Source organism: Fukomys damarensis, unplaced genomic scaffold (genome assembly GCF_012274545.1).
Source record: "Fukomys damarensis isolate Sample0158 unplaced genomic scaffold, DMR_v1.0_HiC HiC_scaffold_7, whole genome shotgun sequence".
Taxonomy (NCBI): domain Eukaryota; kingdom Metazoa; phylum Chordata; class Mammalia; order Rodentia; family Bathyergidae; genus Fukomys; species Fukomys damarensis.
The window spans coordinates 7113141-7138846 of NW_022900919.1; the positions used below are offsets into that span (position 1 = coordinate 7113141).

Genomic DNA, 25706 nt, shown 5'->3' on the forward strand with positions numbered 1-25706 from the left:
GTCATTGTCACTGCATCTATTTTTACAAATGGGGAAACTGAGGTTTGGTGAAACTGAGCTAGCAGCTTCCTGCATGCTTGGCAGTGAACCTGGATCTTCCCTTTTAGTTTGACATGGTGCCATGAGACAGAAAGTCATCATTGCAGTATGCAGAAAATGGAGGCCTGCTGAGCTGAAAGACCGGCCAAGGTCACTTCCTGGTCACAGCTGGTGGCCGTGGCAGGGCTTGACCCGTGGCATGCATGTCAATGGAGAGAACTCTGCTCTGTGGGCCTCACCAGGTGCAGGTGACAAGATGTCTAAACCCCTTGCTGTGCGGTCAGAGGTGCTTGGTCAGTGGTGACTTCCCTGGGCTGTCCTGCAACTGGGCAGCTTGGGTAATGAAGAGAGGAACTAGATGGAGAGTCAGAAGAGAAGACAGACGGTGCTGAGGCTTTCAATTTATTCCCACTGCTCATCTTTAAAGCCATAAAACTATAAGAGGAGGCTCTTCCCATGACCTCAGCCCCCACTGCCGTGCCCACTTGGCTGCCACAACTACGTGGCTCTGGGCGTGTTGTTGAGCCCCTGATATTAATTGTGAGCACAGTTCCCAGGCTGTCAGAGTAGGAGTTTCCAGTTAAGCATGGTGTCCCCACTTAAGTGTACAGCCAAGAGAGGGCCACTCCTCCCAGTCTCTTTCTGCTTGAGTCCTAGCCTGTCTCTTTGAACCCCAGGGAAAGTCACTGTAGTTGTCCCTTAGAATTTAGGAAAGATTGATCCTGGCCCCCCGCAGATGCAAGATCTGTGGATGCTCAAGCCCCTTGTGTAAAATGGCAGTGTTTGCCTGTAAGCTCTACACATCCTCCTGTGTACTTTGAATCATCGCTGGTGCTTTACAATACCTAACACAACGCAGATGCTGTGTGAATAGTTGTTCCACTGTATTGTTCAGGGAATAATGACAAGCAGAAAAATCAGTGCCCGTTCAGTAGCTCTATCACTTTTTTTTTTCAACATTTTTGATGCATGGTAGGTTGAGTCCTCAGATGCTAAACCCATGCACATGGAGAACCAACTATATTTTGTTTGTTAAGGTCAGTTGTGTTCCAAGTTTCTGTTTCTGAGAACCCTTTCCATGTTGCTGTAGATTGTGGGATATGAGTAGGTCCGGTAGACGTGGGGCAGAGGGACCCATGCGTGCTGAGGAGCCCAGAGAGGGGGTGCCTGGGTCTGAGGGCGAGGGGAGGGATACTGCAACTGTTAATAACCACGTCTTGAAGTCTTAATGGCATAGGGAAGTGTTCCATATAAAGTTCAGTTGAAAAAAAAATGTCTGGAAAGAAAGTGTATGCTGCAGGCCGAGAAAACTATTAGGAGAAAGTAACCAAAATGTTATCCTTTGTTATTTCTCCAATTCCCAAACTTTCATCAAAGAGCGGATATTATTCTTGCAATCAGCAAACGTCCCCTTTTCCATTCTGTCTTAAGTAGCTCTGAGCTGAAGAATTTGTTTAGACCAGAAGCATGGCCATTGCACACGCAGAGCTGAGTCCAGGTAGGAGCACAGGGGCCTCTGAGAGGCGTGGCAAGGTCTTCCGAGGCTCGCAGGGGTCTGACTTGAGGTACTGGCTCTCATTACCGCTGCTTCCCAGGTCTGTGCAGCCACCCGCAGCTTCCTGCTCTGGGTGAGGCGTGTTGGGAGGGGCGCATCGACCAGGAGGTCCCTGGCCCCACCACAGGTGCTGGGAGGGGTTTGTGGGACCCACTCACCCCTCTCGCTGAGGAAGTTGGGTCTGGCCTGGGAACGGGACTGAGCCGAGTCCAGCCTGCACCCCCTCCTCCTCTCTGTGGGCTAGGGCCTGGGCTCCTGTGTTCCAGTTAAAGTTCATTGTGCGGTTCATCCCGAATGAGACGTAGGATGGACTCAGACAGGAAAGAGAAATACACAAAGAGGACGAACAGCTGGGCGAGTTGAAAAAGACTCTGCAGTTCTAGCAGAGCAATGTGCACTTTTAGGTAGCAGCGTGGCGTCGTGGTACTGAGGAAAACCTTTCGAGTCCTCTCTTCCTGAGCATTGCAATTGGTTTTCTTCTGCTGCCACTGCACAGCAGGAGCACTTCACCTTGTGGCCTGCTGGGTTATTCTCATCCTTTCACATCAGCCAGCCCAGAGAGAAGGAGCGAACTTTCCCGAAACAACGTGGCTTCCCTCTGGGGAGCCTGGTGGTGCTGGGTACAGATCTACGCTGTGTGGGGCTCCCAGCCTTGCCGTCCCAGGCCCAGCGTGGCCCCTGCTGTGTGCTCAGAACCCCAGGCGCTGGTGACAAGTTTCCCTTGTGCTTTCAGGCATCCGCATGCTGGACGGCGATGTGACAGATGTGGTTGAAGCCAAGTCCCTGGGCATCCGACCCAACTACATCGACATTTACAGTGCCAGCTGGGGACCAGATGATGACGGGAGGACAGTGGACGGGCCCGGCCGCCTGGCTAAACAGGCTTTCGAGTATGGCATTAAAAAGGTGTGAGTAACACAGGGTACAAGGGTGCTCATGGGCTGAGGAAGACAGGGAACGTTTTTAACAGCTAAATATCAGAGCAGCACCAGCCGCAGCCCTGAGACAGGACTGGCAGAGAAGTGCTGCCGTGTTGGAGCCCGACTGAGAGAGAGGTCGCTTAAGGCTCAGTCCGGTGGAAGGTGGCCCCTGTTCCAGAGAGAGCCAACCTGGCCTTCGCTTGCCGAGCCCTCTCTGCCTTGGGGTCCACCCGTCCCTCCTGGCTGAGGGACGGACGTACAGGTGGGTGGGAGTCCTATCACCGTGTGGCTAATCCTGCCCCTACTGCAGCAAGAAGCCATGGTCTGGACTTCCCACCACCAGAGCACAGCCCAACAGAGTTGGAATTTCTGCGTAAGCCTCACCAGGGACGAGGCAGAGGGCACATCCAAGAGGCTGGCTCTCCACTGAGCTGGGGAGGCCCAGGCACCAGCCTCTGTGCTCATCCATCCAGAGCTTCATGGGTCAGGCAGGCGGGGCCTGGGGAGAAGGTGCCTGGAGATGAAGCAGGGCTTACGGGCAGGTGAGGTGGCGAGGCAGCCTGACTTCTACGTGAGGACAGCTTCTTGGAGCAAGCAGATGGAGCTGTGGTTGGCCTCCAGGAGGTGCTGGGTGGCCTAGGAAAGCCCCAGAGTGCGAAGTGTGGCTGATGAGTGCCGGTGGGGGTGCAGGGTTCCGGCCGGGAGTTTAGGCATCTCTGACTTCTGTGGGCACAGGAGAGGAAAGGGATGGAGGTGCCAAGCCCTTTTTGTCATTTATATAATTTTAAGATTTTTACATTCCTATGGTATTGTAACCCATGCATAGTGACTAAAATATGGTTAATAAGTAGTAAGCAAATCAGATAGTACCAGAAAGTTATACTGGTAGCAGCCTGTCTTTGTCACCTTCTGCTGTCACCAAGTTCTTCCCCACAGAGGAGCAACCTTTTTTTTTGAACTCTGGTCATAATTTCCTCTTTGTGAGCAATGTTATTTGACTGCTTTTCTGGGTGCATTGAGTCTATTTACCATCTGTTACTTTCTTCTCGAGGGATCAAGTGTTTTGCTCTCAGCAGGCCCCTGGCCTTGGTGCCCTCTCTCCCACTGTATGGAGTCTCCCAAGTTGTCCCCTTACCTCCACCCCCTTGTCTCCTGAGACTTCCGGGGCTTGGGCCCACTCCCTGCCTCCACCTCCTGCCAGGCACAGCCGGGCTGCACCTCCTCTGGTGCATGGATGGATGGATGCTGCTCCCAAGTTGAGAGAAAGTTTCCTCCTCCCCGAGGTCTCCTCCTAAATGCGCAGGGTGTGAATGGCTCAGAAACTACTGGCTGGAAGCAGGACATCCGTGCTTCTATTCCTGGGAGCTCAGGGCTTACTCTGTGTAAGGAGAAAAGGAAAGGAAGGAGACAGTGTGACCTGCCTCTTTTGTCTCCTCGGCTTCCAGAGAACACAAAGGTGGCTTCCGTAGGCTGCTGAGCACCTGAGCGGGGCCGTTTGCTGGCACATGCAGACCTGGTCGAGTCAGCCACTGCCCGCGAGGAGCCGCTGAATGCTTAAATCACATCTTTCCATGACTCAACTCCCACTTGATCACTCGGATCTCAGACTTGATGACAAGTGAAACATCCTAAAAATCAAGCCGAATTTGGGCTTCAGAGAGGGTGACTTGAGTTAGAGATCGTGTTTTCTGCATGAAATGTATTGCTCTGAATGGTGTTAATGCTGAACATCTGGCCTTTTTGTGAAATGATTTCTAAAGACCCAGTCTCTTAGGAAGAGGCCCCCTGTGTCTGGGCGAGGTAGTGATTGTTTTCAAGGGATTGTTTGAATTGTTCCCTTAGTTTTGTGTAGATGGACCCTGGGCCAGACTTTGAAAAGCTAGAGCCGCGGAGAGGGGATCTTTGCAATCTGAATTCTGAGCAGCAGTGGCTTTATCAACCTGTCAGGGGGAACCGGGACTCGCAGAGGGGACCATGTGGTTTCCCCCTTGGTCTTGTCATGCTTTCTTAAAATACTGAGGTCATTTCATCTTTTTTCAGTTGTTCTGAAATAAAATATGTCATATAGGGACCCTTAAATCGCAGCTGTCTAAAGCTGTCACGGAAAATCTTCCTAGAAATTTGATGATCTCAAACCAAACCACATTTCCCCATCTGTTTTTCCTCGTGCCACCCCATTTGTCACCTACGGTCTTTTTTCTGTAAAAGCTGACTTCATCTTTAGGAGATGATGTCGTCGTTGGGCATTAGGAGACTTTAGAAGCCATAATTTGCCACAGGGATCTGGTTAATGTTGGTCCTTCTGAAGCCTCACTCCTCACAGGGCTTTGTCGTTCCCCAGGGGAGATTAAACACCACTGTGGCTAAAAACGCTGGCCTTGTCCAGAGCCTGCCATCGGCAGCCCTCGGGACTGATGCTTCTGAGCTTGTGCACAAAGTCACTCCCCAGGAAGGACACCAGCTACGCTTTGATGTGGTTGAGATTATATTTTACTGAATAGAAATGGAAGTTCATGGCTAGGCTTGAAACATCCCCTTTATTTAGCTTCTATTCCGTGGCTTTTCTGTGAAGCCACTGGAAGATCTGTAGAGTGAATGTAAACTCCTCAGAGACAGCTAAACCCCGCTCTGTATCTCAGATCTGGGTGTCTCCTCTCCCTCCATCCACGGTCTCTCCCAGAAAACCACTTTAAGAAGGTAGAAACTGTTGACTCCGTGAGCTTTGTGAGAAGGGATTGGCCTACCAGTCAGTATGTGGTGCCTGGTAGGAAGCCCCAAATCAGCAGGAGCTCCTTAGGTGGAACTGCAGCCCACCTGCCACAGCTCAGATCTGGTGTGTCCTCCGGTGGCCTTTGTGTGAAACCCTTGGGCCCCAGCTTGTGCTACTGGGAGGTGACGGAACCCAGTGAAGATCTTCTAATCATTAGAGGTATTCCTCCAAAGGAGACGGTGGAACCCACCTGCCCCCTTCGCCCCTCTTTCTTTCATTCCTGGCCACGAGATGAATACGCTTTCTCGCTTCAAGCCCAGAGCAATGAGGCCAATCAGTGATGGACTGAATCCTCCGGCACTGGGAGCCAAAGTAATCCTCTTCTCTTTACAAGTTGATTATCACAAGTGTTTGTTATCGTAACAGAGAGGGGACTGAGACAGCACCCCAGACCTGCTAGGTCCAGATCTGCATTTTAACGGATCCCCGGGTGACTCCGCTGCATGCGTGTTCGAGTTTGGGGAGCACTGTTTTAAAGCATCCGGGTTGGTGCTCCATTTTGCAAAGTGGCAACATTTTATAAAGGATTTTGAATGGGGTGGGAAGTTCAGAGTGGCAGCATCTTAGGAAGAATTCTTAAATGGAATAAAGATGGGCTCCTTTGGGTTAAATACCTTTTATTTGGATTTTAGTTGCTTTAAACTAGCTTCTGGTTAATCTTCTCCAGCAAGTAATTGTAGTCCTGGTTTGCTTAGTGGCTGTTCTGAGAAATGTGTCAGTGTATCCTTAGGCAGTTTCATCAGTGTGTGAACGTGACAGAGAGTACTGACACAGACCTGGATGGTACAGCCATGGTCTTAACTGTGGTCCAGCACTGACTGAAACATCCTTACGTGGCACATAACTGTAACTGTACGCACACACCTGTTTCCTTGGCATTTTGTACCTTTCCTCCAGAAGTTAACTCTTGGTAAAGCTGAATAACCTTTTTGGTGAGCTCCTGGCCAGTCAGACACGCCCACCTGAGAGATGCAGAAAGCAGAGTGAATGAGGCAGCTGGAAGCAGCAGGCTGAGCACCAGGATCCTCCCCGTGGGCTCTACTGAGCCTCAGGTTGGAACCAGAGTCCCCTTGGTCTATAGCAGAGGTGAATCTTGCAGAGCTTTCAGTGGTAAGAAGCAGCCTGCTGTGGCACGCTGTTCACCACTACTGTCTGTAGAGTGGACTGGCGTGGGGCTGGTGGAGCAGGTGGGTCCCCTCAGCCATGGGGAGCTTGAATTCTAAGGGTGAGTGTGTACATGCAGTCGGCAGCTGGGCTTCAAGTCCACTTGACAGAGGTTGCAGGCTTAGGTTGAAGAGTATCGCTGAATTGACCCATTGTTGGGATTGAGTATCCGCTTCCTCCCATGTGTTCGGAAGGGAGGGTCCTCAGTACCGATGCGGATGCTGGAAGCCTGATGGGTCCGATTTCACCTGGAGATGGATGCTGGCACCACGCTCTCAGGCTAGCTGCACGCCACCTGCAGGTCCAGCCAATTGGACTGCATTGGTCACTCTGCTTTATTAGCTAATCATTGGCTAGTGTTTGTGGCTGGAATGACTCTCGGTTTGGTCCCTGAGCGTGGGACAGAATGGAGCCACAGGAACCTGCACTGACCCGCCTTTCTTTCACAGGCTTTTCTCATGCATATGTTCTCAACAGTGAAAACCTCCATACATGAGGGAAGCCACCATCAGCGCTGGTGTTAATAGTCTGACCTTCCCAAAGCTGACCCACGGTGGGAACCCCCAGGAATGCTAGTAGGACCCTCACAAGCAGCCGCCAGCATACTGGGCCATTGCCTTGTTTACCTATCAGTCTTCACCCAGAATTCACGGTCTGATCCTTCTTTGAAAAATTGCCTTGTTCTCCAAGAAAAACATTTCTTTAGCTATGTTTTTCAGGAAAATGCCTTCTCTTCCCCGTAAAACCAGCTCCTCCAGCCCAGAAAAATCAAAATTATAAACTCTGCCATCACCCATAATCTCAGTGTTACTTGTAGCCCTCGCACTGCCTTTGTTCCTCTGCTACTCTGATGGAAATTAGAGGCACAGCTCTGAAATGGAGCAGCTTGGGTCAGGGTCCTGGATTTTCCTCTAAAGAACAGAGGGGGTCTTTCTAGTATTTCTGCGCCTGCATAGTCCTGGAATTCTGTAGTTTTAAGGCTCTTGCCCCAGGCAAAATCATTCCATTAAAGTCAAAACAGAGCCCTGTGGGTGGCTTTGAGAGGGTCTCAGTGCATCCTTCTTATACCCTCGGGAGGGACATTCAAGGTGATTCTGCAGCTGCATGGGAGACCTGACCCACGGGGCTCTGGCTGCAGTGGCTGATGTCCTGTTTTGCTTCCATCTAGGGCCGGCAGGGCCTGGGCTCCATTTTCGTCTGGGCCTCTGGGAATGGTGGGAGAGAAGGGGACTATTGCTCCTGTGATGGCTACACCAACAGCATCTACACCATCTCCGTGAGCAGCACCACCGAGAATGGCTACAAGCCCTGGTACCTGGAGGAGTGCTCCTCCACCCTGGCCACCACCTACAGCAGCGGGGCCTTCTATGAACGGAAAATTGTGAGTCCCGGCATTCTGCAGGGTTGATTCCTCTGGGGAGGAATCCTGCTCCCTACGATGAGTGAGGTCACGATCAGATTGTATTGGATCACAGCCCCCAGCCTGTGCCTTCAGGGAGCCATGCGAGCCTCAAGGTCAGCCCCAGTGCCTTGGCAGCCTGCCTCAGACCCTGCCTTGTTCATCTGTGCCCAGAAATACCAACCAAAACCTTCTCTGGCTTGAGCCATCTAAAAATAGCATTTAAGAATGGGGTTCATTCTCGACACGTCTCCTTTTAGCTCTCTGAAAGTCTGTGGTCACTTCACTTGGAATTCAATTGACCAGTCCAGTTTTGACTTGGAAAATAGAGTAAGAGATAGTCCTGGCTTTATACTCAAACATTCGGGAAATCCAGCTGTTTTTCTAGCCTTCCATTGCTACCAAAGAAATATATCCCGGATGCTATGCAGTCTAGCTTTGATTTTGGTCTGTTCTACTCACTGAAGTGAATTTATCTTTTACTCTGTGTGTGTGTGTGCATGTGTGTGTATGAGCGAGCATGTGGCGGGGGGTTGTGCTGGGGATGGAACCCAGGGCCTTGTGCATACCAGGCAGGCACTGCACTTTGGAGCTACATCTCCAGCCCCTGAATAATTTTTAAATAGTATCTATTTTAAGTATATGGGTGGAGTTTGTGCATCTTCTTTCCCTACATATTTTCCTACTAAAGTAAAAGGAGAAGGAGAGTTTCCACTCCAGATTAATGCCGAATTCAAATGCATAGTCCTTAAGTGAAGTTTGTAGATGTTGAAAAAATGAGATTGTGGAGCTGGCCAGACATGGTTTAATTTTAAAGCTCACTAGCATCTTTCTACTTTTCCTGCTGCTTAGCCACATCTTTAGAAATTATTATTTCATTTTTATATTTTTCTGGGGGAGCACACAAGCTTCCCGTTCTCTGCTTTGCTCAGCATCAGCAAAAGTTCAGCCTGGCAGGGCCGGGCCTGGCTTGTTACGGTGTTCATTTAAGATGTTACTTTCCATTTCTGTGGGTGCCCTTGGCCCTGGATGGGCGGCTGAGTTCCTGAACCACGTCCTTTTCATGTAGGTATCTAGCGCGTTTGAGCATGGTCTTGCTGGGGTCCTGTTAAACACACGCTTGGGCCAAAATTCTACACAGGCCAACTGGCCAAATGGGGACAGGGCGAGGGTCACACTGGACATCTCGCACCGAGGGCTGCATGCTGGGAGGATGCGTCACTTGACCCTGAAGCAGGGCTTGTGGCTATGTTTGCGTGTTTAATCACGCCTGCATGTGGGTGTTCATAGGGGTGTGTGTGTGTGCACATGCCTGACCTACAAATGCTTCAGTTCCCTTTTGTAAAAATTCTCGGAGCAATAATCTGTGGGTAGGAAGGATGTCATAAGAAAGGGGTGAGAAAGAAAACACCCCGTTCCAGTAGCTGCCTTTGAGCTCCGCTCTGAACATACGAATAGCATTGCTCATCTGCTCCATGGATCCCTGTTGTGCTTCAAGTCCTTTTAGACATTCTGAAGGGCCACAGCCACTACTGCGGACAGTCCACCTGGCAGAGTGGCAGTCAGAGTACCGCCCGTCCCTCCCAGTCCAGTGGATGCCAAATAGTGTCCTCCAGGAGCGAGGGATGCCTTGTGTACAAACAGTATTTTTGCTCAAAGAAGTAAAACCTAAAAGCAAGCATTTGGCCAGAAGACGAAGGTTTGTTGATTCCCTGAATTTGAGCCGTGTTCCAGCCAGGGTGCATGCACTCAGGCGACGCTCTGTGGCTGGGTTCAGTCGCCTTTCCTGAGGAAGCCCCTCTGCTCAGCCTCTTGAACCCCTCCTCTGAGGCTGAAGAGCCAGCCGTGGGCATCGTGTACTCTTGGAGGCTCAGCTTCCTGCCCAGTCATCCTCAATTTCATACAAGTATGTGCAGGTGCCCAGCTGTGATCTGCTTGGAATCTGTATGAAGAGCAGATGGTCATGTCTGCTTTCATAGGACGAGGCTGAGGTCAGAGAAACTGCGTCCTCAGCTCTGTTCTCCAGCCCTCCATGTCTCAGTGCCTTAGCTCTGCTGAATAGGTGGGTGGAGGTGGTCTCTGCCGACATTCATGTCAAATCTTCCTGTGCATGTGCTACCCAGGCTAGTTCCCTGAGCAGGAAAGTGTCATCCCAGCCAAAACATGACCAGGAAAATGTGCTCTGTATGAAAGGATCTTGATGATTGTCCTTGGAGGAATTTATTCACAAGGGTTACAAAAATTGGCAGCAGAACCTTGATATATGTGTGTTGGTTTCCTGTTTTCTAAGGGACCTTAGCACCAGTTTAGCAGCTTAAAACAGCATAAATTGGTGTCTCAAGGTTCTGGGGTCAAAAGTCCAGCAGCCTTGCCTGGTCCCTGCTTTGAGTCTCATCAGGCTAAAAGTAAGGTACTGGCGGGCATGTTTCTGAGGCTCTGGGGGAGAATCCATTTCTTGCTCATTCAAATTGTGGGCAGAATTCATTTCCCTGTGCTTGTGGGACTGAGGTCCCCATTTTCTTGTAGGCTGCCGGCTGAGGGGCCTTCTCGTCTGTAGAGGCTACCGCATACCTTGGACTGTGGCTCCCCAGCTCTCTCTTCCAAGCCAGCAGTGATGGGCTGAGGTCTTTGTGTGCCTCCTCTCTCTGACAGGATTGGTCACCTTCCTCTTTCACTTCCAAGGGCCCTCTGAGTATGACAGGCCCATCCAGATAATCCAGAATAACATCCTGACCTCAGGGTTAGGGTTAGCAAGATTAAATCTCTCTGCAAAGTGGAGGGGCAGGAGATTACCTGGTCTGGGCAGGGGTGTATACCTGCCTGGCCCAGCTGATTGCACAGCTACGACTCCTCATTTCAGTTCCCTAGGGAGGCACAAATCAGGCTGAGTGAGGGTGAGATCCTGAGTCCATCCCACCCTGCCTGGAGTCAGCGCGTCAGGTTGGGGCAAGCAGAGCCTGCAGCTGGCAGGGCCAGCCTCTCCTTCCCAAAAAGAGCAGCCAGCCTCACGGTCTCCCTCAGCAGCCCCCGTTTCTGCAGATGGAGTTGGGGTGCCTTAGACATGTATGACAACTCTGAGCTTTTGGCTAAAGGCTGAAACGATACCTGGGCTACCTGGGCACCTCATGAGTAGCTATTTTCCGGCTGCATTACAGTCTGAGAGACACCAAGGTGGGTCCTGTCAGATGATCTTGCTGAAAGAACTCAGCATTAGCAGCAGAGGCCTGATGCCAGCAAACTTGAGCAGGTTCCTTGCTTTCATTTTGCCTTACCTGTGCTTTGCACACACTACTGCACATCAGGCAAAAGCTGAGCTAATCCGTCATCGAAACTCATGGCAGGTGGCGCCTGGCTCCTAGGCTCTGCCTGGCCTCATCTCCACCCAAGACTGGCCTTTTACTACAGCGGGTCTGCATTTTGCAGCAGGCAGCACCGCACTGCGCATCTGCCAGACGCTTTTCTTATCCTTGGCCCCCAGGGTCAGCTCTCCAGTGGGCATTGAGCAGCCTTAATCCCTCAAAAGAGCACTGGCCTGTCCTCCGGTCCTGCCTCACATGCCTCCCTTGTCACGCAGGTCACCACAGATTTGCGTCAGCGCTGCACCGATGGCCACACCGGGACCTCAGTCTCAGCCCCCATGGTGGCCGGCATCATCGCCTTGGCTCTAGAAGCGAAGTAAGTTTCCACTTTTCTTTCTTCTTTTCCTTTTCTTAAAAATGTTCATATTGTGACCAGATGCACATAACATACAACTCAACGTTTCAACCATTTTTAAGTGTGCAGCTCAGCAGCAGAGTGAAATGCGTCCATGCTGTCACGTAGCCATCACCACCACGCATTTCTGGAGCTCCCCCAGCTTCTCAGACTGAAACATGGTCCCCGTCGGACACCAAGCCCTTGTGTTAGTGCATTCAGGCTGTCCTAATGGTGGTGTGTGCAGAAGAAAGTTATTTTCTCGAAGTTCTGGAGTTTAGAGGTCCTAGGCCAAGATGTTGGCAGGGGTGGCGTCTTCCTGGCTTGCGGCCACCTTCTACATGTGACGCCATGTGGTCGTCCCTCTGTAAGAGTTTGTGTCCAGATTTCCTGTTCTCATAAGGACACCCACCATCGTGGATGAGGCCCACCCTGATAACCTCATTTATCTCAGTTACTGCTTTAAAAGCCTATTTCCAAATATAGTCACCTTCTGAGTACTGGGACCTGGGACTTCAGCATATGACACTATTTGGCCCAGGACACTCCCTCCTACCCCCTTACTCCAGCCTCTGATCACCACCATTATACCTTCTGTCTTTATGGTACTTTATTCAAGTGGGATTATATAGTAGAAAATCTGAAATCCAAAATGCTCCAGAATGCAGCATCTTTGAACATCAACATCATGTCCCAGAAATTCCAACTTTAGGAGTGCTTTGGATGTCAGAGTTTCATATTAGGGCTGCTTAACTCATAAAGACTACACATATGCTCCAAAATTTTTTAAAAATCCAGAACATTTCTGGTGCCAAGCATTTTAGCGAAGGGATGCTGCACCCATATTTGTCTCTCTGTGGCTTGCTTATTTCATTTAGCACAGTGTCTTCAAGGTTCATCTCTGTTAAGTCTCCTTTTTTTATGCCATGCCAATGGGTGCAGAGTGGTTCTTTCTTTTGCTCAGCCCACTGTCTCCTCCCTCTCTGTAGACCCCCAGGGCTGTATATGCCACAACTGTAAGCCTGTCTCCCATTCTGCCCCACCCACTACAATGGTGCTATAGGCCATGCTGTCCTCTCTTTAGGAATTTTCGTTTATAAATTCACAGTAAAATGGTTCATCATAAACCAAATAAAAATCCTGGGGTTGTTAGTTTGTAAATAGATCAGAAAGAGAGTTAAGTCCACTTGCCATTAATGGGGTCAAAAGCAGGTTTTAGTTTAGACATCAAAATTGGCACAGAACAACCCAGCTATTTGCAGTAGCCACTTGTCATAGATGAGTTTTAAAATTATTCAAAAAGAATGTTTGGGATGTGTAAATCCTTATAATTATGCATGCTTACATGTTGACTTGCACGCAGCTGAAGAGCATAAGACTCCAGTGCTACCAGTTTAAAAACAACAACAACAAAGCAGAAAACAGCTAAGTATTTTCAGTTTCTGGGCCACAAATGTTAACTTGTTTGTCCTGAGGCTCTTTTTAAGTTTTCTAAATAATTAATCGCTTGTGTGGAAAGTTACGTTCACATGTTCAGTAATTCACTGCTCTCTATTTTCTTCCATTCCTTATTGGAAACATGCAAGGAATTTTACTAGTCACAACTAAATAGAAAACAAACCTTACTTCGTGACCAGTTGTGCCATTGCATTGGGCTGTGGACCCATCTCAACTCAGATACACATCTTCCTCATTTTAAATCCTTCCCAGAAATTTACAGGTGGTGAGTCAAGCGGACCTCACTTAAAACAGCACTCACTTGAGCTTTTTAAACTCATAGAGTCGGTCACAGAAGGAACAAATGACATTTAGAGAGAAGATCGGCACTGAGGAGATCTGGAGGTTGGGATAACTAACCAGCACGCCTAGGCAGCATGGCCTCAGCCTGTCCCCATCATTTTTCTCTCTCTGTCTCTGTCTTCTCTGTCTCTGTCTCTCTCTCTCTCATCGTCAGTGGAGTAGGAACCACACCAAGACAGGTGGTCTTGGGGTGAGAAACTTCCAGGAAGGGTGGGGGGATCTGTAGACACCATGTGGTGGGAATGAAACAAGACCCTGATGTATAAGAATTTTCCCATAGTTTGGGGCAGGCTTGGGACTTCCCATCCATGCCAATTTGGCTGAAAAACATTTTCAGGCTGTGGGAGCAACTTGGTGGTAGCGCACTTGCCTAGCGTGCATATGTCCCTGGGTTTTTGTTCCCAGTACTGCAAGGAAAACTATTTCAACACCATTTTTCTAGACATATTTTCCATACTTGTGTTTTTATTACGGGAGTCAAAAATAACATGGATTTCCTCATCATAAAGGGGTTTAAAATTTCCTTTTCCCGTAAGCCGCCTGAGGTGATTGGAAAAAGTGGTTTGCTATTCACTTGACCCAGAAAACCCCACAAAATCATGCAAATCAAGAGTCTTACACTTTTGGGTTCACTTTAACAATACTCATGAAACTGCCCAGGCCTTCAGGGTGTGGCTTGTGTCTAGATGTCCCCCTAGAGCCTCATGCAGTCATAGGCTGGGCTTTTTCAGAGACAGCTAGATCTAGAATGTGTGAGTCTGAGATTTCGGGTTTGTGATTACTGGATTAATCCACTGATTGGTTTGGCATTGCCCTAAGCCAGGTAGCATAGACAATATAAAGGGGCAGAAAGAAGCTGCTATTGTTGCTTATAGCTCGGGGCCTTCTGCCTCTGTCTTCTGGCCACCATGAACTGCTTCTCCTCTGCCATCCCACCCTGCCTTGGAGCCAGCCGACTATGGACGAAAACCTCTGCAAAGCGCGAGTTAAATAAAGCTTTGCTCCTTTAACTCTGGCTGTCAGGTATTCTGTCTCGGCAACAAGCGAGGTAACTAAGACAGCCACCAAGTATCTAAAAGACATTGCTCAAAGGATGCGATGCTGACCATTCCATTGTTGACAGTGGTAAAAGTGGTAGTGCAACCAGACCAAATGGTGAAGCTGGATGCGGGGTTGATGGCCCAGAGTTCTAAAGCTTTCTGCACATGCTTTCAAGTGCAGAGAGTTACACGGAACTTAGGGTTTAAATGTAGATGTAGCTATATGGTCACCAAACATGTCCAGGTGAACAACGCTCCCAAGATGTGCCACTGGATAAACTTCCGGAGCTCACGGTCAGACTCAGCCAGCCATGAGCTCCCTCTGCTGCTTTGCCAGAAGGGTTTGCACAGATACTACACTTGATCTTAGCCAAAAGGCCGAGAAGCGATAGGGTTTGCATAGAAAAAGAAGCTATCCCAGGAAAAACCGAGGAAATAAAAACTTACAGCGTGGAATAAATTCAGCAGAAAATAATAAATACAAATAAAAGTACAAAGGAAGTCTGTATTCTAACCTTCTCCTTCCTGGACACATTCTGCCCTGGAGCTCGTGGCCCCCGATGCCACAGTGCTAAGCTTCGGAGAGGACTGGTTGTGGCCACCCTGGCTGGGCCCCCTGACACGCAGCAGTGATCTGCAGGTTGCGCAGCCGCCCGGGCTGCAGCTCATCTGCACTTTCTGAACTTCAAAGCTTCCTCTAGCCTCAGGTTGGGGCGAAGGCCAGTGACAGGCGGGCACAGCAGTGAGGATGACCAGAGAAGCAGAGGGAGGCCAGAGCCAGGGCCTGGAAAGTGTGGGCCTGGAGAGAAGCGTGTATCCAAGACCCACACCACAGATGAGTTCCTTGTGGGAAGATCGGCAAAGTGGGGCTGTGCTGGTAACATCAACTAGTGCAACTGTATAGAAACAGTATGGCACGTCTTTGAGAAAACTAAACAAGCTGAGTGAGGTGATATAAGCCTGTAATCCCAGCACTCTGGGAGGCTGAGGCAGGCGGATTGCAAGTTTATGCCTAGCCTGGGCAATTTAGCAGGACCCTGCCTCAAAATTTTAAAAAATATATTTTTAAAGAGGGATAGGGATGTAGGTCAGTGCAAAGGCCCTAGGTCCAATTTCTAGTATTGAAACAAATCAAACAGAGAATTACCGTACAATCCAGCAACCCCACTTAGGTGTATATGCCCAGATGAAATAAAAACAGAGGCCCAAACAGATATTTATGTACTTACGTTCATGGCTCATCATTCTCAGCAGCTAAAAAGTGGGACCAACTCTAGCGTCTGTGGATGGATGAATGGATAAGCACAGGGTGGTCTGTTTGCACAAAGGACTCTTAGCCAACAGAAAAAGGAAGGACAAGAGTTATAATAGGAATGAAACTTGAACACACTCCTAAGTGAAATAAGACCAGTACCCTGTGTTTCACTTATGAAGTACCTGAAGAAGTCAAACTCATAGAAACCAAAAGTAGGATGATGGTTTTCAGGTACTAGGGGATGAGGAAATCGACAGTGTTTGATGGGCACTGAGTTTATGTTGGGAAGATGAAAATGCTCTGTGGATGAATGGTGGTGATGACCATACAATAATGTCAATGTGCTTAATGAGCACATTGAGCTGCACACCTTAAAACGCCAAGATTCCTGCTATGGATATTTCAACACACACAGCGGTGCTTGTGATGCTCTGCCTCACTGGAGTCAGGTTCTTGGGTCCAGGAAATGGTAGAAATGAGAGCAGACTGCAGAGACACAGGAAGGCTTTTCATTGGGACTTCTGCTCGAGACAGAAAAACAAAAACAAAAAACATAGCTCTGACCAAGAGTGGGTCGGAGGAGCACAAAGGAAAGGGATAACTAACACAGAAAAAGTACCCAGCCAGAAGTTCCCACCCAGGTCCTCCATCACCACTGGAGTCCCATTTCCAGAGAGTGCCTGAGCTCAGCTGCAGGTGGCTCCCTGGCGGAACACAGAGTAACGGGCTTTCAGGAGCTTGCCCCTGGCTTGCATCTGGATTAGTAGGATGTGTTTGTAGTGATTGTATTTTTAACTCCAGTGCTGCTTTCTGTGAGGCTGAGCCCTGGGCCCCTCTGTATGTCCTCTGATGGGAGAGCACGAAGCAGCCATGGTCCCTGCAGGGCTCCTTCCTGGCATTTGATCCTTTTATTCCCTTCTGGGTGGTTCTGGACCATCTCATGTGAAGTGCCAGGGGCCAGGGTGCACACGTGGCCTCTCTTGGCAGCAGCTGCTCCCCAGGTTCTGCTTGTATCGCGGGCTCATGGGTTCACATGTACTGTAGGGGCACATGCGTCCATGCTAAGCAGACATGTGCGGATTACGGTTCTGGGAATCTTGGAGTTGTTCTGGCCACTTCCATTTCAACAAGTCCTGAAAAAATAGCCTGGCAAGAAAGTTTTTATTTTTTAGGGAGTTACAGTTTTAGACATAGTGGATGCTCATTCATCCTTGATTAATTTTCTGATTGATTAAAAGATCATGGATATGTGTCAGTTTAGTAGACAGAAAGAGAAATAAAGTAGCTGTACATATTTTTCTGTCAAATTGTGAGTGGAACCAAGAACTACTAGTTTTTCTCTCAGATGTTAGTTTAATGTAACAAAAATGTGTTCCTTTTATTAGTTACTCCTATCTAGGTATTGCACGTACCATATTTTACAGCTGCTTTTTAGAAAGCTCAGAAGTTTGAATGTCTGACAATACTGAGGAGAAAGAAGCAATATTTTATTTTATGCTACTCTCTGCCTCGATATAGTATGAAAATACTCTTTCATCAAATTCAAGATGCCATAGGTTGTAAGATGTACCATTTTATGTATCCAAAACTAGGACTACTGCAAATAAAATAGTATTTCCTTATTTTTTTTAATTCTGTAATTATCAAGAAGTCCTTTTAGACTATGTGTTATTTAGTCCTGGAAATGTCAGTGGACCAGCACCCTGGCCATAACACATGGTCTTCACTGCCGTGGACAGAGTAAGGGAGTGGGAGGCCTCGAGAGGTAAGGTGGATCTTGATCCAGAGGTGTTTAAAAAGCAGATGAATGTGTCTTCAAATCAAAGAAGCATGTTCTGTGCATGTGTATCGGTGGGCACACATTCTATTCTGCAAGGGACATGTTGCTACTTTGCACCAAAAAGACTGTATTGTAAATTTAGAGCTACTGCAGTCTGCAGCTGGTGGGTCTACATATCTAGCTTGATCATGGCTTAAGCATAGTCCTGTTTGTTGTGACAGAAAAGTACCCCAAATACTTAGTAAACGTTTACTGTGACGTTGAAATTTTTCTTCTTTCCAATGTGGCCCAGGTAAACTCACCTGCAGAGCTTGGCAGCAAGACGAGGTCTTTAAGGAGTTTAAACCACCCATTGTGCTCCTTTATCTCCGGATTTGGTTGCTGGAAGTGAATCTTTACGTGAAAGTTGGCAAGCACACCCTTGCCGAGGCCTGCAGAGTGAGCCCCAGGGCCTTGCTCCCCTTCTAACGTGGGCTGGCTCCCAGTGTGCCTCTGGACAGCTGTGTGGCCAGTGTCACTGGCCTATGAGGGCTTCACAGTCTGTGGTTGTGTCATTGCAGTGGCCAATTAACCTGGAGAGACGTCCAGCACTTGCTTGTGAAGACTTCCCGGCCGGCCCACCTGAAGGCAAACGACTGGAAACTGAACGGGGCTGGGTATAAAGGTGCGCAGGTCCTGGTGGCCTCATCCTGATGGACCCCCGATGACCCACAGAAATGGTCCCTTTAAAGGACTCCCCATTAACAGTAGTTGTTAATATTAATTATGTGTCACAGGGATGAAAAGCACTTACGCAGCGATTTGTAAAACATATCTCGAAGCCTGCAGTGACCGGAAATTTGAACCATCAGGTCCTGAGAGTCCAGGGTCCCCCAAAACTGTGACTTTTGCCATACTCCGGGACCGCCTGTTCTTAAGTACTTAATAGTTCTCTTTAAATGGACTCTTTTTTTCCTATATAAAGAAGTATATTTTAAAGGGAAACTTTATTATGTCAAGCAAATCATGAGTTTAAATTTGTAGTTTTTTCATACACGTTAAAACAAATTCATCATTATTAAAATAATTTTTAAAATTTGCTTGTGTGCCATCTAAGGACAACTTGCATCCTCAGCTCTGAGGCGCTTGGTCATTTTAAAATTAGCTCTCAGTTTCCTCATGTAGATAATGAGGACACTGAGATAGAGCTATACGTTACTTTCTAACTATAAAACTTTTGGCCAGCCCTAAGTTATAAAAGTAACTCCTAGGACAGAGGTGCTTCTACCTCTAGCCCAGCATAGTACAGACCCAGATACCGTGAAATCACCCCACCGTTCTGGCTTGATTAACCCAGGTATTTGGGGCCTCTGGAGCAGGTAATTACAGAACTGCAGCCACTGGCTTTGTTTGTCTAACTTCTTAACAGTCACTTGAAAAAGTTTTTGATTGGCTATAGTATATTGAGGTGTAGGCACTTTCCCCCTGTTTTTGAAGCTCAGGTCCAGCTATTTTGACATCAAGCCCAATACTACTATCTGTCAAATGTAGGTCAAGCATTGTTACTGTAGGGCCAAGGGACATGACTTTCAATAAGGAGGCCATTGATTGGGCTCCACGCATCTTTGCTGGCAGGAATGCCAGTGGTAGTGCTGTGCTGTAACAAGAGCTGACCCACATTTCAATTCTGGCCTAATTAAATGGGAAAATAGATCGTATCTAGTTCTCGACCTTGCCTCCTAAATTAAACTTTGAAACTCTCCTCCCTTGGCCAAATTAAACACTGGATCAGGCCAGCCCATAAGTACTCTTGTCTCTGTGCTAGGCAATATCGCTTGCCCTGAATGCTCTGGGAACTCAGCAGGGAAAGTAAGTGATAAAAGAAAAAAATGAGCCCAGCTGGCCTGATTTTTGTTATGTTTGTTGCACATCCTGGTCATGTGACCCATGGGGTCTCAGGGGTTTATTTTTTCCAGTGCTGGGGTGCAGCCCAGGTCCCACACATGCCTTGTAAGTGCTCTACCACCAAGCTACCCTTTACCCCAGTGGTCTCAGATTTTGTTTTTCTTATCTGGTCTAAGATTAAGGGAGCACAGATGCTAACATTCCTTTTAGCTTAAGAAGCCTGTCTTTGTCCCTAAAAATGGACGTCCTAGGCCCTCTCAGCCCTCTTACTCTGTAGCAAAATGGCACTTGTATCCTGGCCCACTCCCCTAAGCCAAAGGAGTTTGGTTCAGAGAGTAATGTAGCTGGCACCCTTGTGCAGATCTGAGAGACCTCTCTGCCATGTAGGCTTTTCAGGAACCCCAGCGGGAGCACAGTTGGCCCAGTTGCTCCATCGGAACCCTGCAGTGACAGCCAGCCTTGCTCCCTGCTTGGGTGAGGTGGGAGAACTGGCTCTGAAGGCCCTGTCTTTTCAGTTAGCCATCTCTATGGATTTGGCTTGGTGGATGCAGAAGCTATTGTCCTGGAGGCAAAGAAGTGGACAGCAGTGCCCTCGCAGCACATGTGCGTAGCCACCTCGGACAAGAGGCCCAGGTAAGGCTCCAGCGCCTGTGACTCTCAGCATCGGGGCCTGACTGCCGCCAGGTGTGGCGGTGGTGGGAGGTGTTCACACGTGCATCCCTTCGCACACGGGCGGGAGCCCAAGTGTGCATGTGCATGGCAGGGCGGGTCTGTGTGTCTCCACATCTGCTCTTGCAGATGGCACAGCTAGGAAAAGACACTCTTCTGAGTTCACAACCAACCTGAGGCCTCGTCTCACGTTGTAGGAGATTGCACCATGACAGGAAGCCAGTGCTTCAGCCTGAATCCCTCAGCCTAGTCGTGAAAATTCTTATCCATAAGGTTTAGCATAACTGGCTGGACCAGGACTCTCTCTTGCCTGGCAAGGTGTAAAGGGGAGCAGCCCACAATGTCCTTCCTGTCTTTCCCCGCCCAGTAGAGGTGGGAGTCTTGGTCCCAGCCCAGCCTACCTGCCCTAGATCAGGCAATGCGAATCCATTCAGTTTAGACAAGAGTGGTAGCATCTGCCGGCTTCTCAGTGACAGGGTGGGGTTGTTATCCAGCGATCACAGCAGCTCTGCGTTGTTTTTATCTGGCCTTGTAAACCTTCTTAGGGTTTAAGTGCTGGGATTTTTTAAACAAGCCTCAAGTAGTGGGCTGCAGGGCCCTGACTTCATCTCCCTTCCGTGCATTGCCCCTTGGAAGAAGGTTTTCTAAAATAAGTTACATATGTTCATTCAGATGTTTATATACGCAAGAGTCCACTGTAAAGCAAACCAGATGGTGGGTAACATATCCTATTCAAAAATCAGATTGATTGTCCTCCTGAATTCTGCCATTGGAACTATACTTTCTAAGAAGGCGAACGGTGCTGCTCTGGGATAAAGAACAGAGTGCACCAGCCATAACTGTTTGTTACCTTAGGAAAATGTGTGTTTGAAAGAGATGATGAAGTGGTTAGAATGATTAAAAGTGAGACATTGCAGGGCTGGAGGTGTAGCTCAGAGGTAGAACACTTGGCAAGAATGTGTGCAAGACCCTGGGTTGTATCCCCAGCGCTACAAATACACACACACACACACACACACACACACTTACACACAAAGTTATACACAGCTTTTTGAACAAATACAGATCACTCTCTCTGAAATTGCCAACTCCCACAAACACATTCTCTTGTAGTAGGCTCTTTTGCCCCAGAATATTGAATTGTTTCTCATGGGTACCTTGCAAATGTAAGAATTCAGAAAGTACTTATTGGATATATAGTTATAGAAGGATCTTTCAAAAAAATTTGTATTTCCATCCTGTGGCTAATTTCGCAACCTGACCACTGGGTGATGGCTTGAAGACCCACTAGGTCAGCCAGCCAGGAAGGGGAAGTTTCAGTGGTGGCTTCTTAAAGACTTGTTCTCTCTAGGGAGCCTAAGACTGCCAGATTCAGAAGAAAGTAGGAGATTCTGTTAGATAAAGGAGGCCTTTTGCCTTCACTGGCTTTGTATGTCGGAAAATGCCTGCCACACAGATGGTCAGAGGCAGGGTGAAGCGGTGCTGGGCTCCACGTCCTGGTCCGGTTCCGGACCAACAGGCTTCCCTCTTTCCTCCTGCTGGTCTCCTGGTCAGGGCAGCTCCTGAATGAAGCATTCTTCTCCTGCCAGAAATCGTTTTAAGATGGTAGAGTGGTGCCTAGGTGGCGAATGGTTGTTTTTATTTTTATTTTATTTTGTTTTTAAGTGAAAGCACACCAAGTCTAGACAGCACAAGTTGAGGGACCCCACCATAACATACAGTATGACATTGTTCCTGTCCTTTGAGGAAAATAAGGGCTCTACAAATGCAAGTGAGAGCAAGAATCAGACTTCTGTTTCTAAAGGGAAATCATCTTTACCTGTAATGGATTCAGGCCCTTTCTGGGATTTGCAGCTAACCTACAGACTCCAACCACTTGCCTAACTCTACCACGTGATTGTTCTCTCTCCGGAGAGAGACTGCCGTCACCGTGGGGCAGGTCTGTGCTCCTTTCCAGTGGTGGGCCTCATTTCCTCCTGGGGAGCTTCAGCAGGCTCTGTGGCCTGCCTGCCTCAGGGCCACAGAGCCGTCCCCTCCCACTGCCGTGGCTGTGACCACTTTCCCTCACCGGAGTTCTCATCTGGAATCACCTGGCTTAGCAACGAGAATGCAGTGTCCCACGCAGCTGCTTTCCCTCCTTCGGCTGCCCCCTTCACACAGATGTCCCAGTCCAGCTGTCTGCATGCTTGGCCTCATTCCGGTTTCTTCCTCTTAGGATGGAAACCTAGAACTTTCTGTTGAAGCCTGACCTTAGCTGCTTCCCTTGGTGAAGAACTGAACAAGAGGGAGACGGAAGGGAGAGGAGAGGAGAAGGAAAGAGGGGGAGCTTTATATGCTTATCCCACGTGTATCTCTATGTGCCACAGGGACTGTACTTACCTGCCTTCCTCTTGTGTAGAGGGAAATGCCACTGTGATGTGACCGGAAGTCAGAGGACTGTGTTCACTAGCCATGAAGTCCAGTGAGCTTTTAAGAAGGCATTGTGGCCACACCTGCCATGTCCATGGTAATGTCATGGGAAGTCTGTAGTGAGAGGGGCTGGGGTGTCGGTGCAGCCACCCCTTCATCAGGCTGTGTCAGCGGTGATCCTCGGGTGGAAGCTGACAGTGCTTCTCTGAAATTTGAGGAAAGGCCACAGGGTGGGAAAGGACCGACCCAAAGGGAACCCCAAGCGATCCTTTGGTGTTTCTAATGGAGTGCAGCTCAGGGCTTTTTTAGCCTGTCTCTGTCTCATAAACAAGCAGCCCTTGTGGACTGGGGATGTAGCTCAGTGGTAGAGCACTTGCCTAGTGTGCACGAGACCCTGGGCTTAACACCCGGAAGAAAACCCCTCAGAGCATGGACAAAGTCAGGAAGCCCACCAGGAAAAGGGCCACGGGAAGAAGTGGCATGAGTGAGGGTAGCGGGGCCAGCGCCCGGCATCCCAAGGCACTGACGGATCCTGCAGTCTTGCCCAACAGCCTTTACGGCCTCTCGTCCCTTTGACCCCAGAGCAGACTGAGCCCCTGGAACCCACCCAGCCTGTGGCATGTCAGTCGCCTGTGTGAGAGCCCACACGGACACAGCGGCCACAGGCAGTGGTCACTGAACGCCAAACCTAAAGGCAAGGAGAAGGGAAAGTCACCGGAACTAAATAAACTGGACAAAAGTTACATTTTTCAAAACAGAATGACTCCAGAGTCCTCTGAGTCAGCAGTGGGTGAAGGTACAAGCTGTACCTGGGTCTCTGCTGTGATGCTAAACACGTGCAGAACATCAAAGACGTTCTTAACCTATTCCCGGACACAAATCATTGCAATCTATTGAGAACCTTTCTTCTGTTAAAGAATGGTAAATAGGATCATGACCAGTGACATCTGTCCATGCAAAATTATTTTTAAATCTGTGTGCATTAAATAAAGAAGGTTAAAGTTAATACTCTTATAGCTTTTCTTCAAATGAAAAGGAAAATCAAGCTTAATATAATTTCTTTGAAGAAAAAGAAGCCCAGCTATTTAATATCTTATTTGACCCTTTGGATTTTTCTATCCAGTACTTTCCTTTACATCTTTTAAAAAATCAAAAAACAGTTTATAACGCACGTGACTGCCGACTTGGTGCTGGACAGACAACAACAGCAACAAAATCTTTTAACCAATATAAAACAAGAGGAGGTTACCTACATATCTGAAGTTTTTGGTGGTATGGAAGGTTCCCATTCAGTTAGAGTTTGCTGTTTACTCTGATGTTTTATTAAAGATCCTCTCTCCCTCTCCCTCTCTCCCTCCCTCTCTCTCTCTCTCTCTCTCTCTCTCTCTCTCTCTCTCTCACACACACACACACACACACACACACACACACAGATAGTTCTATCCACACACCACTGTGTCGCATGAATATTAAGGACTATCTGTGCAGCAGATCATACATTGGTACATGTTCAAGAATTAGCTCTGGACCACTCATGTCCTCCTTACTTTCCTGGTATTTCATTATTTCTGGAATTTCATTAAACCAAACTGCACATGATGCTCATTTTCCAACACCCCTACCTATAAGGACGTGTGGGTGTGGATGAAAGATGATGGGCCATGATTGTAAGGCACTCACCATGCTCCGGGCCTTGTCCCAGGCACTTTACATATATTAACTCACCCAACAAGGGTACGCAGTTCAGGAACTATTATCCCCACTTCATGGGTGCAGAAACTGAGGCACAACTTGCTAGGGTCAGGGGTGCTGCTGAGCCAAGTTTCCACCCCAGGTGCCATCTCTGGCATCCAGCTTGCCTCTTTAGGTAGGAACTGGAGGAGTACTGACCCAAGGAGCGTTACCTGCATTCCCTGGAAGACCTCTTCCTTCCCTCCATGTCCCTGCTCGCTGGACACCCTGCCTCCTAGGTGTCAGCATGTGCAGCAGGTCCGTGAGGCCAACAGCCGCATCGTCCTGGTGGAGTGTGTGAATGGAACCCCAGCCAGGCGGGTCCCAGCTGTGGCCAGGTGCTCAGTCTGCCCTGACATTTGTTTAGGAAGCTAAAAGTCCCTCTTGCCTTTGGGCTCCTCTGTGTGCTGCAGCTTCCCCCACTCTCCCACCTTCCCAGCGATCTCTCTAGGCCTCTGGCCTCTGCATTCCAGGGTACCTATGGGAGCCCTTGCTTTGGATTCCTCCCTTCAGGCCGTTGCTACATAGGCCGTAGCTTGATGTCTTCCAAGCTTGTGGGATGCTGTGCAGGTCCTGTCCTATGGGCACCCATCCTGGGCCCATGGCATTTGTCCTGCCTTCTGATACCCCTAAAGGCTCTTATGGCCTTTAACAATTTGCCCATTTTCCTGCAATGCTTGATCTTCCTAGCTTAGTTTTTGAAGTAAACTTATTTTCTCCACATTGTAAAGACTACTTGCTTCTAACATTATTATTTGAATTGGAATAGTGATTGTTTCTTGTTACACAGAGTCACCCTGTGCCCTGAATTAGCAGAGCCTGAACCATTGCTCCCTGGGGGTGTAGGGACAACAGGGCAGGTGGTGCCCTTTCTGCCCAGTGTAAAGGCTCATGGCTAACCTAGGGTGAACTCTCCTTTTTTTAATGCTTAGGTTTGGTGAGGCATGGACAGCTGCGTAGACATACGATTGAACAAAAAGAAAATGATCTAACAGTTAAGACCCCGGCGGGGCTGCCCAGCAATTCCTGCTGTCTGACCAGTTTCTGCTTAGCCTCTATGGGGAGTGTTCCTTCCCCACAGGTATGGGCAGGGCCTCTTCCAGAAAGGATTCACCATCTGACAAGAAGTCAAAGAATAACTTTATGGCCAGCTCCAAGACAGGCAGGGGACAATCAAAGTGATACTTTTAGATTTTTGTGGCTGGTTTGGAGAGGAAAGAGGCTCTAAGTTCTGTCATCTACCTTAAGTGAGAGAAATTTTAGCTCTGTGACCTGCTTCACCAGGGAGACAGGACCAGGGCCAGGAAAAAGTCAAAGGCTTTGCTTCTGAGGCCTTCACTTTGGAGCATCCTCCTCTGAGCCCCAACAGGGAATATGAGGCTAAATTCCTTCAAGTTCCTGTTGTCAGATGATCAGTACAAAGCCTTACTATATAAAGATGCCTTTCTTTCTGTAGATGGTTGATTCATTAACATGGACGGCATGGCCACCAGCACCATAGTATAGCATGACTTATAACTCCCAAACTGAATTTAACACACTCGTTTTCTCCAAGAGGCACACCACAGCCTTTTTTTTTTTTTTTTTTTTTGTTTTTT

At 48.5% G+C, this 25706-nt stretch overlaps 1 protein-coding gene and 1 pseudogene across 1 annotated transcript in view; one reads left to right on the plus strand and one right to left on the minus strand.

The window, feature by feature from the left end:
* Pcsk6 (proprotein convertase subtilisin/kexin type 6) overlaps positions 1-25706 on the plus strand; it is a 144021-nt gene that overhangs the window by 56860 nt on the left and 61455 nt on the right. Inside the window, exons 7-11 of the mRNA XM_010611088.1 lie at positions 2328-2500; positions 7617-7829; positions 11422-11522; positions 17976-18079; positions 19815-19932. Coding sequence (XP_010609390.1) covers positions 2328-2500; positions 7617-7829; positions 11422-11522; positions 17976-18079; positions 19815-19932 — 709 coding nt within the window. The remainder of the gene's footprint in view (positions 1-2327; positions 2501-7616; positions 7830-11421; positions 11523-17975; positions 18080-19814; positions 19933-25706) is intronic.
* Positions 14620-14770, minus strand: LOC117285235 (annotated as a pseudogene).